Source organism: Carcharodon carcharias, chromosome 16 (assembly GCF_017639515.1).
Source record: "Carcharodon carcharias isolate sCarCar2 chromosome 16, sCarCar2.pri, whole genome shotgun sequence".
NCBI lineage: Eukaryota > Metazoa > Chordata > Chondrichthyes > Lamniformes > Lamnidae > Carcharodon > Carcharodon carcharias.
In genome coordinates this window covers 108,648,783-108,667,348 of record NC_054482.1, presented here as the reverse complement: position 1 = coordinate 108,667,348, position 18,566 = coordinate 108,648,783, and the positions used below count along the sequence as shown (strand labels likewise).

Sequence of the window (18,566 nt, the reverse complement as noted above, 5' to 3'; positions counted from 1 at the left end):
GTGTCAATACCATTATGCAACACCTCCCCTGAGTGACATCAGCATGAGTACTGTTTGAAATGAGACAAGGTAAACAGCGTATGTGGGTGCTGTTTGAATTTGAAGGGAGTTAGAGAGAGGATAAGTGAGTATTGTTTGAAATTAAAGGGAACAGTGTTCTGATGTTTGTGTGTTATCTGTGGTACAATAAATAAATAATTGAAAGAACACTGAGTTGTAACCGAGAAGTGAACCTTGATCTTATTACCCCACACGGACAGGGTTAGGTCGGAATCTGGATTCAGAGTACAAGTTGGAAGTTGTGAATTCACCTATTTCCTACCTAGATATAAACTTATGATGTACAACAACCAGAAAAACCCTTTTTCATACATCAGCACACAAGACTAAAATGTGCAACGAGCATTTCAGTGGCATTTGTTTATCTACTTATTTAGCAGAGGTTATAATCTATTTTTTAAAAACAAAGATAGCATAAAGAATCTGCACTTGTTAGGTTTAAGAAGTCTGTTTCTGAAAATCTATGCAGCGTTTGATTTGATCACTTCCACAACTTGAGTCCATGAGTAGACCTGAGCAAAGAATGACGCACCGCTGCAGTACCTAGGGTGTGCTGCGATGTTGGAGGTGCTGTCTTCCTGACAGAAAGAACTTGCATTAACATAGCCCCTTTCATAATCTTAGGACATCCCAAAGTGCTATTCAGCCAATGGAATACTTTTTGAAGCGTGGCTACTTTTGGAATGCAACAAACTCCCACAACCAGCAACATAATACTGACCATAATAACAAGTGAAGTTGGCTGAGGGGTAAATGTTGACCTTTACACCGGGAGAACTCCCCTGTTGTTCTGTGTAGGATCTTTTATGTCCACCTCACAGGGCCGATGGGACCTCAGTTTAACAGCCCACCCAATGCAACAATTCTTCAGTCCTGCACTGGAGTGTCAACTTGGATTATGCGCCCATGTCTCTGGAGTAGAACTTGAACCCACTGCCTTCTGGACCCAGAGGCAGGAGCGAGGAGTAGTAGAATTTCCTAGTTTCCTGCCTAATATCTACCCCTCAATCGCCTCATCTAAAACCATAAGAATGTAAGACATAGGAGTTGGATAAGGCCATTTGGCCCTTCAAATCTGGACTACCATTCGGCAAGATCATGGGCTTATCTTCGGCCTCAATTCCATCTTCCCCATAGTGTCCCCCTATCCCCTAATCCCGTTAGAACCCAAAGCTCTATCGATTGCTGCCTTGAATACGCTCATTGACTGAGCTCCCACAGTTCTCTGGGTTCTGAAGATTCACAATCCTTTGAATCAAATAAGCTTCCTTCATCTCAAATGTAAATGGCCGACCACTTATACTGAGGTCGTGAACCTGAGTTATAGATTCCCTGGCCAAGGAGAAAATTTTCTCTGCATCTACCCTGTTGTGCACCTGAAGAATTTTATATGTTCCAATTGAAACACCTCTCATTCTTCCAAACTCAGCCTGAGCTGGCGCATGGTGTCCAGTTACGGGCAGCACATTTTAAGATGGACATGAAACACATTATCAATTATCTCGTTGCTGTTTGTGGAATCTTGCCATGCACAAATTGGCTACTAGATTTGCACTTCAAAAGCATGTCCTTGGCTTTGGAACATCCTTAGGTCTTTATAGGTGCTATATGAATTTAAGTCCTTCCTTCTCTAAATGTCCTAAAAACATTCCACAGCCAATGAAGTTTGGTTTATTTATTTACTCTCAGGAAGTGGGCATTACCAACTCATCTGAACTGTCCATCTCTAATTGGGCTCTTAGCTGGTGAGCCTTCTTGAACCATTGGCAGGGTTTTCACACAAGCAAGTGACCTTCTAAGCCATTCCATAAGACAGCTAAGAATCAACCATCTTGGTGTGGGATTAAACCAGGTCAGATAAGGGCAGCAGGTTTCCTTCTCTAAACAACATTAGTGAACTAGCTACATTTTTATGATTTGATAGACTCGTGGCCTCTTCACTCATAACACCCTTTATTTGGAGTATTTATTTAAAAATAATTATATTTGCTGAAAAAAGAGACATGTCTAAGCTTTTAGTCTTGCACTCATCAGGACACTTCGCAAGAATACCAATATAAGAGGGAACAACAGTTTATACTGTATAAGAAGAAAGTGCAGATTGGTTGGCAATTGGACTCTGATTGGTAGAGGCATTACCATGGAGAACATACCAATGATTCTCTATGGCAATGTCTCTACCAATTAGAGTCCACTTGCCAACCAATCAGCACTCTCTTCTCATACAGTATAAATTGTTGTTTTACCCTTATATTGGTATTCTTATGAAGTGTCCTGATGATTGCAAGAATAAAAGCTTCGACATGTCTCTTTTTTCAGCAATGCTCAAGTCCTGTACTACCAAATGAGAATTCTAATTCTGCAGCAATTTGATGCATGTTCACTGGTTCTATTGGCCCCTACTTCTGGCTCATTCATCCAGTAGGACAACCTGTACAGCATCATAGTCAGTTAATGAAATATAGTCACTGTTTTAAAGCTGGAAAACACAGCAGTCAATTTGTGCACAACAAGGTTCCATGAATAATAATTGTGGGTGTTGGTTGTTGGACAAACAGTGATCAAAGCAAAGGGTGGCACAGAATCTCTCATAGCCAACTGAACACAAAGGCAGGGTCTCAAGTTATTGTCTCATCCAAAGGATAAGACCCATGACAGTGCAACATCACTGTACACTGAAGTGACAGGCAACATTATTTGTCCAAGTCTCTGCAATGGAGCATGACCTATTGACTTAGAGGCAAGCAAACTATCGCTAAACCACTTGACAGCAAAGCAGCAAGTCAACAACAAAAAGCATTTGTAAAGGAAAAGAGATTTGCATTTATATAGCACTCTTCATGACCTCAGGGTATCTCAAAACGCCTTCCAGCCAATGAAGTAGTTATTGTTTTACTGCAAGAAACAAAGTGACTTAAGCCAGCATAAAGCGCTTCCCAGGAGCCTCATCAAACAAAATTTAACACTGCCTTACATATGACGATATTAGAATAGATGATTAAAAGCTTGGTCAAAGAATTAGGTCTTAAGGAATGTGTCTGAAAGGAAGAATGAGGTAGACACCTGGAGAAGTTGAGGGAATTCCAGGGCATTTTTTAATTCATTAACAGGGTGTGGGCTTCACTGGCTGGGCCAGCATTTATTGAGTCATTCGGACTCGAAACATTAACTGTATTCCTCTCTGCAGATGCTGTCAGGCCTGCTGAGTTTTTCCAGGTATTTTTGTTTTTGGTTTTTGCTTTTATTTATTGCCCATCCCTAATTGCCCTTGAGACGGTGGTGGTGAGCTGCCTTCTTGAACTGCTGCAGTCCATGTGGTGTAGGTAAACCCATCGTGCTGCCAGGGAGAGAGTTCCAGGACTTTGACCGAGCGACAGTGAAGGAACGGCGATATATTTCCAAGTCAGGATGGTGTGTGGCTTGGAGGGGAACTTCCAGGTAGTGGTGTTCCCATGTGTCTGCTGCCCTTGTCCTTCTAGATGTTAGTGGTCGTGGGTTTGGAAGGTGCTGTCGAAGGACCCTTGGTGAATTCCTGCAGTGCATCTTGTAGATGGTACAGACTGCTGTTACTGTGCGTCAGTGGTGGAGGGAGTGAATGTTTGTGGATGGGGTGCCAATCAAGAGGGTGCTTTGTCCTGGATGATGTCAAGCTTCTTGAGTGTTGTTGGAGCTGTACTCATCCAGGCAAGTGGAATTTCATCACACTCCTGACTTGTGCCTTGTAGATGGTGGATAGCCTTTGAGGAGTTAGGAGGTGAGTTACTCGCCGCCGGATTCCTAGCATCTGATCTGCTCTTGTAGCCACAGTATTTATATGGCTAGTTCAGCTCAGTTTCTGGTCAATGGTAACCCCCAGGATGTTGATAGTTCAAAGCAAAAAACTGTGGATGCTGGAAATCCAAAACAAAAACAAAAACAGCTGGAAAAGCTCAGCAGGTTTTCTGATGCTGCCAGACCTGCTGAGTTTTTCCAGGTATTGTGTTTTTGTGTTGATAGTTCAATGTTGATGGAGGTAAGGCAATTGAAGGCAAGGCCACCAGTGTTGGGGATGTGAAAGAGGTCAGAACTGTGGGCAAACAGAGATCTTGGAGGGTCTTATGAGGAGGTTACAGAGTGTGTGCGTGTGTGTGTGTGTGTGTGTGTGTAGGCAGCATTTTCCACTCAGCCTGCGGCCTCACACCCGACACGCCCGAGTGTGAAATAGCGTGCACTGATGACGGGCGAGCATCCCGACCTCATCACGCACTGGCATGATATTTCAGTCAGCGGGCACGCGCCAGAGTCAGCAGTGTGCCCACCGGCAATTAAAAGGCCTATTACAGCCATTAATCAATTAATCGACCTGTATTTCTTGCTGCCCGTCCAGCGTTATGGTTAAACGGGACAGGCGAATCAGCTGGCAGCCTTGGGATTTTGTAGGAACCCTCATCGACGGGCTGGATGAGGCTTCCATAATTAAGTTTAAAAATTAAAAAATTTTTGGCCAGCATTTTTGAAATATACACGTTAGGGCGAGTGAGTCCACTGTGTGGGCATTTTTTATGGATTTTTAACAACTTTATTCATTGGTTTAAAATTCTTTAGCACCCCCCACCCCCCCCCCCCCCCCCCCCCCCCCGCCACTAGGCAGCTCTCTGCTTTCAGGGAGCTGTCAGTGCATGCGCCCCCCACCCCCCCCCACCCCCAGCTTGCCCTCCTCCTGCCCCCCACCCCGGCAGCGGTGAGCTTCTCAGTGTGCCTTTCATGCCGGCTGGTCAATAATTGGCTAGGCAGCGTGAAATGGCGGTCGGGAGTCAATTGCAGGATGTGGATCGTCTCCTGGTTGCTCCTGGGCCTGCCCAACAACCTGATAATCCTGCCCGGTGTGTGTGTGGGTGTGTGTGTGGGTGGGTGGGTGTGTGTGTGTGGGTGTGTGTGTGTGTGTGTGTGTGTGTGTGTGTGTGGGTATGTGTGTGTGTGTGTGTGTGTGGGTGTGCATATGTGTGTGAGTGTGTATGGGTGTGTGGGTGTGTGTGTGTGGGTGTGTGAGGGTGCGGGTGTGTGTGTGGGTGTGTGGGTGTGTGTGTGGGTGTGCGTGGGTGGATGGATGTGAATGGATGAGTGTGGGTGGGCGGGTGTGGGTCGAGGATGGGGGGAGGAGGGGTGTTGATGGTGTGCATGGCCATGAAGTTATTTGTAAACAAAAATGAAAACTAAGAATGTTAAAATTGAGGCAAACGTTGGACTAATTCCACCAACTTACCAAAGCTCCTTCAACAGCACCTTAAAAGCCCATGACCTCTACCACCTGGAAGGACAAGGGCAGCAGATGCAATGGGAACCCCACTATCTGCATGTTCCCCTCCAAGCTACACACAATAAATGCTGGCCCAGCCAGCAACACCCACATCCTGTGAAAGAATTTTTAAAAATAGGTCGCTGAGCACTAGGGCCATGGATGAACAGGACTTGGCACAGGTTAGGATGTAGGCAACTGGGTTTTGAATAAGCTCAATTTTACAGAAAGTAAGAAGGTCAGCCAGGAAAGCGTTGGAATAGTTGAGTCTAAAAGATACAAAGCCATGGGTGAGGACTTCAGCAGGGGATGAGCTGAGGCAGGGGCAGAGACAGGGGGTGTTCTGGTGGTGGAAGTAGGTGGTTGATGCAAAGGATAGAGTTGGAATCCCCACCACCTGCAAGTTCCCCTCCAAGTCACTCACCATCCTGATTTGGAAATATACCTCCGTTCCTTCACTATTGCTGGGTCAAAATCCTGGAACTCCCTTCCTAACAGCACTGTGGGTGTACCTACACCACATGGACTGCAGCGGTTCGAGAAGGCAGCTCTCACCGCCACCTTCTCAAGGGCAATTATGGGCGGGCAATAAATGCTGGCCCAGCCAGCGAAGCCCACATCCCGTGAAAGAATTTTTTAAATCTCAGCTCCAAGTCAAATTGCACGTCAACGTCACAAACAGCCTGGTTCAGCCTCAGATAGTGGCCAAGGAGAGGAGTACAGTTGGTGGCTAAGGAACAGAGTTAGCGGTGGAGCCCAAACAGTACTCTCCAGGTTACCGTGACCTCTGCTCCCACACCCTGCAACCCCCCCCGCCCCCCCCCCGCTCCCACCCCACCGCAGCCAAAGCCTCCCATGGAAGCTGTCCACATTCATGTATTGAAAGTACAAGCCACAATTTGACAGCTGGTCCGCCTCCCCGAAAGTCTTTTATTTGTGAGGTTCAGTTTAAAAATACAACATCACCTTCTTGTCAACTCAATGTCTCTATCCTTTTGATGCATGACTTTGAAATAGTGTCTGGTTTGAATCACGGTGATAAGTTGACAGCAGGCTCCCTTCTTCCCTTGGCTTACAGTAAATTGGACACCTTCACTGTAAACAGTGTCCATCTAATCAGCCAACTATTTGATAATGGTGTTAGTCATGGAGAGATTTGCTGGATTAATAGGCCTTATAATAATTGCTATAAGTTGACATGACCCTATATATTGCAATATGTATGCTCTCTGCCAAAGAGCAGTGAGTCAGAAATAGAGGGACTGGCTATTTTCTCTAGAATCCTGCAGAAATCCGTCCTTCGCCTTTCAATTTCTGACAAAGCATCTACGCCAAGGACATTAACCCTTCTTCCTGACGCTGATAAGCCCACCGAATATTTACAGCTTTTTCTGTTTTCAGCTCAGGCTTGGAGCTTTTCTGCTTCTGTTTATGTAACGATGCAGATTGCCTGCCTCCTGGGGCATCTGTCGACATTTACTTCTCAAAGTAACCTCGGGGCGTTGATTTTTATTAGGGGCAACAACAACAGCTTACATTTAGGCAGCGACTTTAATGTAAACATCGACCCCTCACAGGAGCACTATCCAACAAAACTCTCAGCAATTTATGAGTGCTGTTTCACTACTGTTCCAGATGACCAGTTTACAGCCAGTTTCTTTTTAACTCAGTTGCCACCTGTGTCCATGACTGGAATCCTGACTTTAATTTCTACAGGGATCTGAGGTACAATGGGGGCTCATTAAATTCACAGAACTACAAAAATTTCACCACAGGAGGAATGTTTGGCCCGTCGGGGTCCTGTGCCAAGACTAGATCTTCAACTTGAACTGTTGATCCTAATTCCATTTCCCTGAACATGTGCATGAGTGGTGAATAAATGTCCAGGAATTTGCAGAGTTTGCCAGTTGGTTAATGACACATTATCATTGACCTTACAGAGGAACCTCAATATGATTCACGAGGAAGGATTTATGGAGGTACTGAGGGAGTTCTGTGCTGTCAGAGGATTGTATTAAATTGAGCCCCCTGTTTACCCTGTCATGTGGATATAAATGATCCCGTGGCACTATTGGATGAAGAGCAGGGGAGATCACCTGGTGTTCTGGCCAGCATCCATCCCTTAACCAACACCACTAAAAGAGATCATCTGGTCGTTTGCTGTTTGCTACAACATGCTTAGTGCAATTTGGCTGCTGCCTTTCCTAAATTAACACAGCGACTGCACTTAAAAAGCACTTCATTGGCTATAAAGTACTTTAGTATGTTACGAGATTGTGAAAGATGCTATCTAAATGCAATTTATTTCTTTTTTCCGTGGCTTTATATGGGGACTCCTAAATATGGCATGAGCCATATTCCATCAGACCTTAGGCAGATATCCTAATGAGCAAGCACACAAGAACTGATGCTATCAAACAAAATAAGCTGAATAAAACAACTCAGAAGCCTTTTATAGATCTACATTTCTCTAAAGTGTGCATACATCTCTTCAATGTGACATATTAAATAATGTCAAGATAAACATATGATAAAGTGTTGCCAAGTTACAGAAAATAATTGGGCTGAATCCCAGTTCACTCCTCTTTAACTCCTAAAAAATGCATCTCAAAAGTTTGAGTAAAAAGACCTGTTGTGTGGTTAATTGAACAACTGCTAATTTTATACAGTTTTATTATTATAGGATTAAAAAAGGATTAAAAAGGGGGGAGGAATAAAAAGGGACAAAACAATGAATAAATGAATAAAAATGAAGATAAGTAAATAAAAAATAAAAATACATTTTTAAAAAAGGGTTCAAAAAGGGGTGGATACAAAGGAGAGAGAGTCCATAGCCTGATGTTGTTGAGCTCAATGTTACGTCCAGAAGGCTGTAAAGTGCCTAGTCGGAAGATGAGGTGCTGTTCCTCCAGTTTGCGTTGGGCTTCACTGGAACATTGCAGCAAGCCAAGGACAGACATGTGGGCAAGAGAGCAGGGTGGAGTGTTAAAATGGCAAGCGACAGGGAGGTCTGGGTCATGCTTGCCGACAGACCAAAGATGTTCTGCAAAGCGGTCACCCAGTCTGCATTTGGTCTCCCCAGTGTGGAAGAGACCACACTGGGAGCAGTGAATGCAGTAGGCCAAATTGAAGGAGGTGCAAGTGAAGCGCTGCTTCACCGGAAAGGAGTGTTTGAGCCTTTGGACAGTACCTTCTCCCTCCTCACTGCCCAAGGCCCTCTCACATGATGCAAAAGATTCCTTGGCACTATTTCTAAGAAGAACAGGTTATCCCTGGTACCTGGCCAATATTTATCCCTCAACCAACATCACAAATAAAGACTAGCTGGTCATTATCACATTGCATGTTTGTGGGGCCTTGCTGTATGCAAAAAGACAGCTGACTTACATGTGATTTCAGACCCACAGCAATGGTTGGCTTCTAACTGCCCTCTGACATAGCTCAGTAAGCCACTCAGTTCAAGGAATGGACAACAAATGTTGGTCTTGCCAGTAACACCAACATAACATTAAAGAATTTTTAAAAATTGCATTCAATGATAATCTGTAACCTCATGGCCCGGCATATCCCCCACTTTACCATTACCATCAACCCTTTAAATATGGCACCCAATTACTGAAGGGCTGATGTGATGGTGGGGCAGGTGAGTCAGAGGCCAACCCACCAGTAACCCGATGTGTTTCTCGGGAATGTAATATTAACGAGCAGTGACGCGCCGGGATTGGAATGGTGCGGCGCAAAAACCCGCTATTGCAGCCGGCGGGTAAAATGTCCTCTATCCCGCCCACTACAGTACTTGGGACAATTCTGCCCAACATCCTGGCTGTAGTGCTGAGGACTCTCACTCTAGGACTAACCGTGCCTCTAGCCAAACTGTACCAGTACAGCTACAACACAGGTATCTATGAAGCAATGTGGAAAATTGTTCTGATATGTCCTGTGAAAAAGCAGAATCAAAAGCAGGAAATAATCCAATCCAGCCGATTACCATTCCATTGTCAATCATCAATCATGACTGCTGTCAATCATCAGTGACGTGATGGTGGGCATCATAGACAGTGTTATCAAGTGCCACTTACGCAGTAATGATCTACTCACCAATGCTCAGTTTGGGTTCTGCCAGTGCCACTTGGCTCCTGACCTCATTACAGCCTTAGCCCAAACTTGGACAAAAGAGTTGAACTCAAGAGGTGATGTGAGATTGACCACATTTGACAGCAAGTTAACTGAGTGTGGCATTAAAGACCCCTAGCAAAACTCTCCACTGGCTGGAGTCATAACTAGCACAAAGGAAGATGGATGTGCTTGTTGGAGGCCAATAACTTCAGCCCTTGCAGGAGTTCCTCAGGGTTGTGTCCTAGGTCCAACTACCATCAGCTGCTTCATCAATAACCTTCCCTCCATCATAAGGTTGGAAGGGAGGGCATGTTCGCTGATGATTGAACAATGTTCAGTAACATTAGTGACTTCTCATATACTGAAGCATTCTTTGTCCAAATACAGCAAGACCTGGACAAGATTCAAGCTCGGGCTGATAATTGACAAGTAACATTTGCGTCGCACAAATGCCAGGAAATGATCATCTCAAACAAGATAGAATCTAACCATCTCCACTTAGCATTCAATGGCATTACCATCACTGAATCCCCCACTATCAACATCCTGGGGGTTACATTGACCAGAAACTGAACTGAACCAGCCATATAAATACTGTGGCTACAGGTCAGGTCAGAGGCTGGGAATTCTGCAGCAAGCAACTCACCTCCCAACTCCCCAAAGCCTGTCCACCACCCACAAGGCACAAGTCAGGAATGTGATGGAATACTGCCCATTTGCCTGAATGAGTACAGTTCCACAACATTCAAGAAGCTCGACACCATCCAGGATAAGGCAGCCCACTTGATTGGCACCCCATCCACCACCTTCAGCATTCACTCCCTCCACCAGCGACACATAGTTGCAGCAGTGTGTACCATATACAAGATTCAGCGCAGCAATTCACCAAGGGTCCTTTGACAGTACCTTCCAAACCCATGACCTCTACTATCCAGAAGGATAAGAGCAGCAGGTAGGTGGAAACACCACACCTGGAAGCTCCCCTTCAAGCCACTCACCATCCTGACTTGGAAATATATTGCCGTTCCTTCATTGTCACTGGATCAAAATCTTGGAACTCCCACCCAAACAGCACTGTGGCTGTACCTACACAACGTAGACTGCAGCGGTTCAAGAAGGCAGCTCACCACCACCTTCTCAAGGGTGTTTATGGATAGGCAATAAATGCTGGACTAGCCAGATGCTCACATCCCATAAAAGAAAGCACAGATATCTAGCCACATTAAGCTTTGTAATGTAGTGTAGGCTGAAGAACCGATCTTGTGTGATGTTAATGATGAGGCCATTGACATGCCTGACAGCCAAGGCTCAGCAGCAGCACCCTCACCTCTTCATGTATAAATCATTTGGATGTTGGGACCAATTGTAATATTCCCAAATTTGTTAATGACACAAAACAAGGTGGGAATGTGTGTTGTGAGGGGGAAGGAAGGTGGCTTCAAGGAGATTTAGAGAGGCTATTTGAATGGGCAAGATCATGGCAGATGGAATATAAAGTGAATAAGTGTGAAATTATTCACTTTGGTAGAAAAAACAGAAAGACAGAGTCTTTCTTAAATAGTGAGAGGTTGGGAAGTGTTGATATCCAAAGGGGCCTGGGTGTCCTCGTTCATGAATCACTAAAAGCTAGCAAGCAGGTGCAGCAAACAAATAGGAAGGCAAATGATATGTTGGCCTTCATCGTGAAGGGATTTGAGTGACAGGAGTAAAGATGTCTTGCTGCAACTGTATAGAGCCTTGGTGAGACCATACCTGGAGTATTGTGTACAGTTTTGGTCTCCTTACCTAGGGAAGGATATACTTGCCATAGAGTCAGTGCAACAGAGTTTCACCAGGTTGATCCCTGTGATGGCTGGATTGTCTTATGAGGAGAGATTAAGGAAACTGGGCTAGAATTTCGAAGAATGAGAGGTGATCTCATTGAAACTTACAAAATTCTTACAGGGCATGACAGGGTAGATGCAGATAGGTTGTTTATCACGACTGGTAAGTCCAAAAGCAGGAGACATAATTTCAGAATTAGGGGTAGGCCATTTAAGACAGAGGTGAGGAGGAATTTCTTCACTCACAGGATGATGAATCTTTGGAATTCTCTACCCCAGAGGGCTGTGGAGGCTCAATTTGCATATTCAATACAGAGATCGATAGACATCAAAAGATATGCAGACAGTGGGAGAAATATAACGTAGAGGTAGATGATCAGCTATGATCTGTTTGAATGGCGGAGCAAGCTCAATGGGCCGAATGGCCTATTCTTCCTCCTATCTCCTATGTGAGATTTTTCAATGCATTGGCACATTTCCTGCATTACAACAGTGGAAACACTTCAAAAGCACTTCAATGATCGTAAAACATTTTGGAGTACTATGAAAGCTGGTGCTATATAAATGCAACTTCTTTCTTTGAAATTCCTCAGTCCCTATTGTAATGAAGGCACAAACACAATTAAGATAAATTTGCATCCCAAAGCCAAAAATACCACAGTGCAAAAGAAAACAATTTTTTAGGCTGCTGTATTTTGAGAATTAGTATGGCTTCTGTGTTTCTTTTTGAAACCAGGGCAAGTGATTCAACTCTGACAAAAGCCAGTATTCACTGCAGAGTTTTGAAGAAGTCCTGTACTTGGTGGCCAAAGTTTATTGTGTTGCAACAGATATATGAGGGATCGAAACGGTGGGACTGCAACTCAAACCCCTGCATCTAGCTAGTCTTTAAACTCCTTGGTTCAGTAGAGAGAGATTGTCAAAACCACTAGCAAGAGTGAAGCAGCTGCCAAGGGACCCAAATTTTATGTAGAACCTATACTTCTATCTTACTTTTATACTTTTACCTGAATCAGGTTGACATAGTCATATATGTTGATGAAGCACAGGCAAGATACCAATGGTTTTCAGTCCAATCAATTTTTATAAAGAATATACAGTACAGGAACAGGCCATTCAGCCCATCTGGTCCATGCTAGTGTTAAAATTCCACAAAAGCCTTCTCCCATCCTCTTTACCTAACCCTATCAATGTATCCTTCTATTCCTGTCCCCTTCCTGTACTTATCTCACTTCCCCTTAAATACATCTATGCTAAACACATTAACTACTTCTTGTAATGAGTTCTACTTTCTCACCACTCTTTGGCTACAGAAATTGCATCCCAACAGACACCCTGTAATTCCCTCCCGGCACCTCTCCATCTCTCTATCCCACATTCCTCCTTTAAAGCACTCCTTACAACCTACTGATTTAACCAAATTTTTGGTTATGGGTCTCAGATCAGATTTTGTTTTATAATGCTTCTGTGAAGTGCCTTGGGAGGTTTTATTATATTAAAGGCATTATATAAATGTAAGCTGTTGTAGTTGTAGCACACACCTCAGAAAGGCAAGCGAGAGCACACAGCCCAACTTTAACCCAGGTAAATGGAATATCACATTTGGGGCAGAATATCACACTGGGTGTGTGGGCGCACACATAGTTTTGGCGATGGCATGAATATTTAGTCGGTATCTTATCTCACATCAAGCATGACATCAATGTTGCAAACAGCCTGGCTTTGTCTCAGACAGTTTCCATGGAGTTAGTGGCTAGGGAATGAAGTTCTGGGTAAAGAAATTGCTCCTGAATTCCTTATCTGATTTAATATTGACTATTGTGACTTATATTAATGGCCTCTAGTTCTGGTTCCACCCCCTAGAGACAGAAGACCATAGAAAGCATGCTGACGACTTCCTTGCACATGAAGGTTAGGTGAGACTACCCTAGTGTAGAGTTATATTATGGTACTAGTACCCCAGAGGCCTGAACTAATAACCCTAGAGGGTATGACTTTTAATCCCACCATGGCAGGTTGAGAATTTCAATACAGTTTTAAAAAAAAACCTAGAAATAACAAGCTGGTAAAAACAAAAGTGACCATGAAGCTGAGGGACTTTTATAAAATCTTAACTGATTCTTTAATGTTCTTTAAGGGAAGGAAGCTTGAGTCTTCACCCAATCTGGGTCAATATGTGACCCCAGTCCCAAGCCAATGTGGTTGACTCTTAACTGCCAGCCGAACTCTACTAATCGCTGCCTCTGATTCATGAAGAAGGCCTAACACTACCTTCCCAGGGCAACATGGAATGGGCAATAAAGGCCAGAGTTGCCATTGACGCTGACATCCTGAGAATGAATCATTTTAACAAAAAGTAAGGCCCTGTCAATATAACATCCAGGCCGATTCCTGGGAAAAAGTTGCAGAAGGTGTATTTAAAAAGGCATTCGCTACTGCATTCAGAAAAGAAACTTGTTCATTTGCCAGTCAGAGAGCTACATCAAGTCATTGTTAAACTGATCAATTGGTGTTGTCCGCATGCATGAGGTTTTTGCTAACAGCCACCTGAGCTTAAAGTAAAAGAGCAGATCCGTGCATTTGTACGTATGACCTAGGATTACTGTGTGACAAATGTTTAACTGTAGTCTCTTGCTAATTTTTAAGTAAAAGCAAATCAGTCCAGGAATCATTGTTTTGCTTCATTTGTTCCACATGTCAGTACATCATAAACAATTTGATGAAAAGAAGTCTTTCAGGACATACACAAGTTATTGTTGCTGTGATTCCTTCAAATAACTTTCATATAATAAAGAGATGCTTCAATTTTTTTATATGTACTATATATATATATATTATATAGGTACGTATATATATATATATACACACATACACACTACTACTGCAGGCACATGTACAGCTGAGGAAAAGAAAGCTCAAGAAGCATGTTATTGAAGATAACAAGACTGTTTTGGAATTAATAAGCCTGAACCCTGAAAGCATGTTGAAGATTGGCACAAACCAAAGAACCAAGGCATGGATTCATGTGCAGAAGATAAAAGAAGGACAGAGGGTTTAGGTGAAATTTCATAATCAAGTGATATAGACTGTCCTGGAGAGTCAGTGGGGGCAGTTGCATGCAAACTGGAGCGATATTTAAGGAAGTAGACAATTGAGGGAATGGATGCTCCTTATAATTTGGTCACTTTAAGGGGAGACAGTGATGTGGTGGTAATGTCACTGGACTAATGATCCAGAGACCTGCACTAATGCTCTGTGGACATGGGTTCAAATCCCACCATGGCAGCTGGTGGAGTTTGAATTCAATAACTCGAGAATATAAAGCTAATCTCAGTAATGGTGACCGTGACAGCCATCATCAATTGTTGTAAAACCCCATCTGGTTCATTAATGTCCTTTAGTGGAGGAAATTTGCCACCCTTACCCAGCCTACATGTGACTCCAGACCCACAGCAATGTGATTGACTTTTAACTGCCCTCTGAAATGGCCTAGCAAGCCATTCAGTTCAAGGGCAATTAGGGATGGGCAACAACTGCTGGCCTTGCCAGTGATACCCATGTCCCATGATCGAATTAAAAAAAGGTCATTTCCCTGTGCTCAGACAGTGAATTGAATTATTGAGCTATTTGAATTAATTTTTGTCTACGGCCAAGAAACTGCAGTCTTTCTGTCACAGCAACTTTATTGTTGTTCCTGCATTCATGTGTCCTAAATGTATGAATTGCTTTATAGAGACAATCTGGACTTGTAATATTGTGGACATGGTGATGTGATGATATGTAAAATATGGTTCCATGATTTCCTATAACACAACATTATGCCAAATTGTTTAACTAAATTTGAAGATAAGAACAGTGAATTTACTTTGCTAATTATGAATTTCACACCTGCCATTTAAAACAATTTAAAGATAAAAACAAAAAACTGCGGATGCTGGAAATCCAAAACAAAAACAGAATTACCTGGAAAAACTCAGCAGTTCTGTTGAAGGGTCATGAGGACTCGAAACGTCAACTCTTTTCTTCTCCGCCGATGCTGCCATACCTGCTGAGTTTTTCCAGGTAATTCTGTTTTTGTTTAAAACAATTTAAAGTTCAACATGTGCTCATATAAACAAGCCATAAAACATTAGCATAAATACAATACAATTACCAGTTAATATCCTTGGGTTCTACACTGGTTTATGAATTCATATTCACTTCTGCACAGTATTATAGCACAGTTGTTATTCCCATTTCCAGGATTCATTGCCAAAACGGTTTCCAACTGCGTTAACACAGTGGAAAGGACATTTTACACAGAAATGTTAACCAGTGATGGTAAATATTTGGAAACAAGTATTTGATATTTAAGGAGATAATATAGGTGGGATAGCTTACCAGAAATGGACCCCAACAAATACAGGAGACGCACATTATGGTCATTAGCTGGACCAACATTTCTACATGGTGAGATTTTCCTTGCCTGTGGGGTTTGCTCCTCACTCGAGCTCTTAACAGAGCCACGCCACTAATCATATTGCACAGTAAGGAAATGCCAAGGGCAGTCAATCCCAAGGAGGAGAATAGCAGCAGAATTCCTCTCTCTGTCACAAATGTAATGTTGCTTGTTTTTAGAAAGCACCACGACTGAGTGCACTGAACTGTATATTTTCCAAGGCCTAGGTTGGGCAGCAAAGCGATGCACAGGGCAAACAGCCAAGTGCCGCTCAAGATAAATTTGGCGCACTGGGCGGTCATCTTGGCAGAATGCAAAAGAGGCTGGGTGATGCCCAGGCACCGCTCGATTGCCATGACACTGCCAAGGAACAAAGCTGAGAGGCCGAAGAAAACCATGCTGGTCCCTAAAAATGGGCAGAGGTGCCCTGAGGAGTCAATCCTTGCCCAGTCTTTCTCCAGTGCGTACACCCTGATTGTTATTGCCCCGGTGATGACATGCCCCAAGCAGTCTGTGAAAACCAGTCCACTGGCGAACAGCAGGAAGGACGCTCTCCATTTCTGCCTGAACCTTTTGTAGGTTTTCACAAGAATCCCGAGGGCGACGCAATTCGACAGGACCCCGATAGTCATGAATATAATCGGAATGTGAACTGCTCCCGGTTGTGTGGCACAAGTGTCATTGGTTGCGATGGAGGTCGGTTCCGTGGAGTTGATGCTGGTGTTGGGGTTAGACATTGTGCGGGAGGGAAAGGCCCATTCATGACAGTTTATCAAAATCCATCCTGCAGCTCCCGTCCGACGCGGTGGTCTGCAACCGAGACAAGACATTAACATCTTCACCATGGACCTAGGGGAAGTGAGATTCGACTTGGGCAGGGACAGTAAACCAGCGGCATCACATCTGCCGCCAGTTTACAGCCTCACACGATATGTAGTTCCAGTGAAAGTGCAAACACTGTTGGTTCTGCTTCTCCCTCCGAGTCAAATTTCACCCCTACACAATAAAGTTGATAAATAAACTTACTGAATATGCAGCATTGATATCGATACATATATATGTGAATATGTGAATGGCAACCTTAATCACCTCTAGAAATCCATGTCAGAGTATTTACCTCAGACGTACAATCAGTGCAATAATTATATCCAAAAAAAATTAATACGAACGAACAGAGTCCTCGGGCTAAGGGAATAAGTCCAAGATCAATTCTGAAGTTAAAAAAATAAATAAAACAAACTAATTTGCTATAAAAGAAATAAGCAAGCAGGTGAGAGGAAAATGTGCAATATTCGTTTTGAAATTTGGGGAAAGTATTTCTATTTTGAAAAACAGAAACACAGGCTGTGGGGGTTTTAATAATAGGCTTGGCTTGTGTGCGGGTGTGAATTCAGAAGCAGAACCAGACCAATCTCATTGGCTACACAAAAACAAAAATAAAAATACCTGGAAAAACTCAGCAGGTCTGACAGCATCTGCGGGGAGGAACACAGTCAACGTTTCGAGTCCGTATGACTCTTCAACAGAACTAAGGAAAAATGGAAGAGAGGTGAAATTTAAGCTGTTTTAAGGAGGGGTGGGACAAGTGGAGCTGGATAGAGGGCCAGTGATAGGTGGAGATAGCCAAAAGATATCATAGACAAAAGGACAAATAGTTGTTGAAGGTGGTGATATTAGCTAAGAAATGTGCTAATAGGTGACATTAAGGGTAGAAAGCAGGACGAGCATTGGTAATGCTTGCGCTTAAAAAACAGGGTTTTATTTTAATCTTCTGTTATCTCGTTGTTATCTGCGTAGGTGAGCATGTGTATGTGTGTGTGTATGCGTTTATACGTGTGGCTTTATATGTGTGTCTATGTGTGTGTGTTTATATGTGTGTGTGTTCCTATGTGTGTGTTGCTGTGTGTGTTTATATGTGTGTTTCTATGAATGTGTATGTATTTCTGTGTGTGTTTTTCTATGTATGTGTGTGTTTCTATGTATGTGTGTGTGTTTCTATGTGTATATGTTTTCAACTGGTTTGGACGGTATTCTCTCAGCCCTCGGTGTGACTCCCGGGAGATTCCCTCTGGCACAAGCCTGAAAAGTCAGAGACACGTCCACACAGACTGCCCCGGTGCAATAGGACATCAGTAAAGGTAATTTCTATGCATTTTAACCAGAATATCCGTTTTAAAACAGATGGCATTCAAGGTTCAATCGGAACTGAAAGACATTCACGTACTTCAATTCTATTTCCTACACAAACTGCTCTCCTAAAGCTAATTTAACTGATTCGGCAATCCCGTCTTTCAAGCCTTATTCTCACTCTGTTCATATTAGTGTTTCTGGAGGCGCCGCGTGATTTTTTTTAAAAACACCCATGTTTCATACTTTTTAAAACTTGTACAACAAACAACAACAGCAACAATTTTTTTTTTTAAAAAGACTTACTTTTGCAGACCACGCTTCCTGACAGCGGCATCCCAGACGCTGGAACTGCTCCCTGAGCGTGAACAGAACAAAACCTGTCATCCAGCCTCTCTGGTTTTCATGTGTAGGATGTGCCCAAACACTGGAGCCAACAATTTGTATGGACCGCCCCGTTACCTTGGCGACGGCTCTCTCTCTCTCTCCACCACTTCTATGAGCCAGCCACATTGGGTAGGAGTACAGAGAGAACAAAGATTTACTTCTAATGCTTGCCCTGCCCGTGAAGGACTGTGAAAGACTGAAGATTCCAGCAAGCCTGCCCCACAACCGTCATCAGCTGAAGACTTCCTCGCCTCCAGTTAATGCCTGCACAGCAAGATCCCACAAACAGCAGTGTGGTAAATCACCAGATAACCCTTTTTCCTGATGTTGGTTGAGGGAT

The 18,566-nt window shown here is 43.5% G+C and overlaps 1 protein-coding gene across 2 annotated transcripts in view; it reads right to left on the bottom strand.

Annotated features, from left to right (window-relative positions):
* LOC121288817 (prostaglandin F2-alpha receptor-like) overlaps positions 1-18,222 on the bottom strand; it is a 33,750-nt gene extending 15,528 nt beyond the window's left edge. For both annotated transcript variants that reach the window (XM_041207564.1, XM_041207563.1), the window contains exons 1-2: positions 18,146-18,222; positions 15,655-16,522 (exon numbers count right to left, since the gene is read on the bottom strand). In XM_041207564.1, the coding sequence (XP_041063498.1) occupies positions 15,655-16,449 (795 nt within the window). In that variant the 5' untranslated portion in view covers positions 16,450-16,522; positions 18,146-18,222. The remainder of the gene's footprint in view (positions 1-15,654; positions 16,523-18,145) is intronic.
* Between the last annotated feature and the right edge of the window lie 344 nt (positions 18,223-18,566).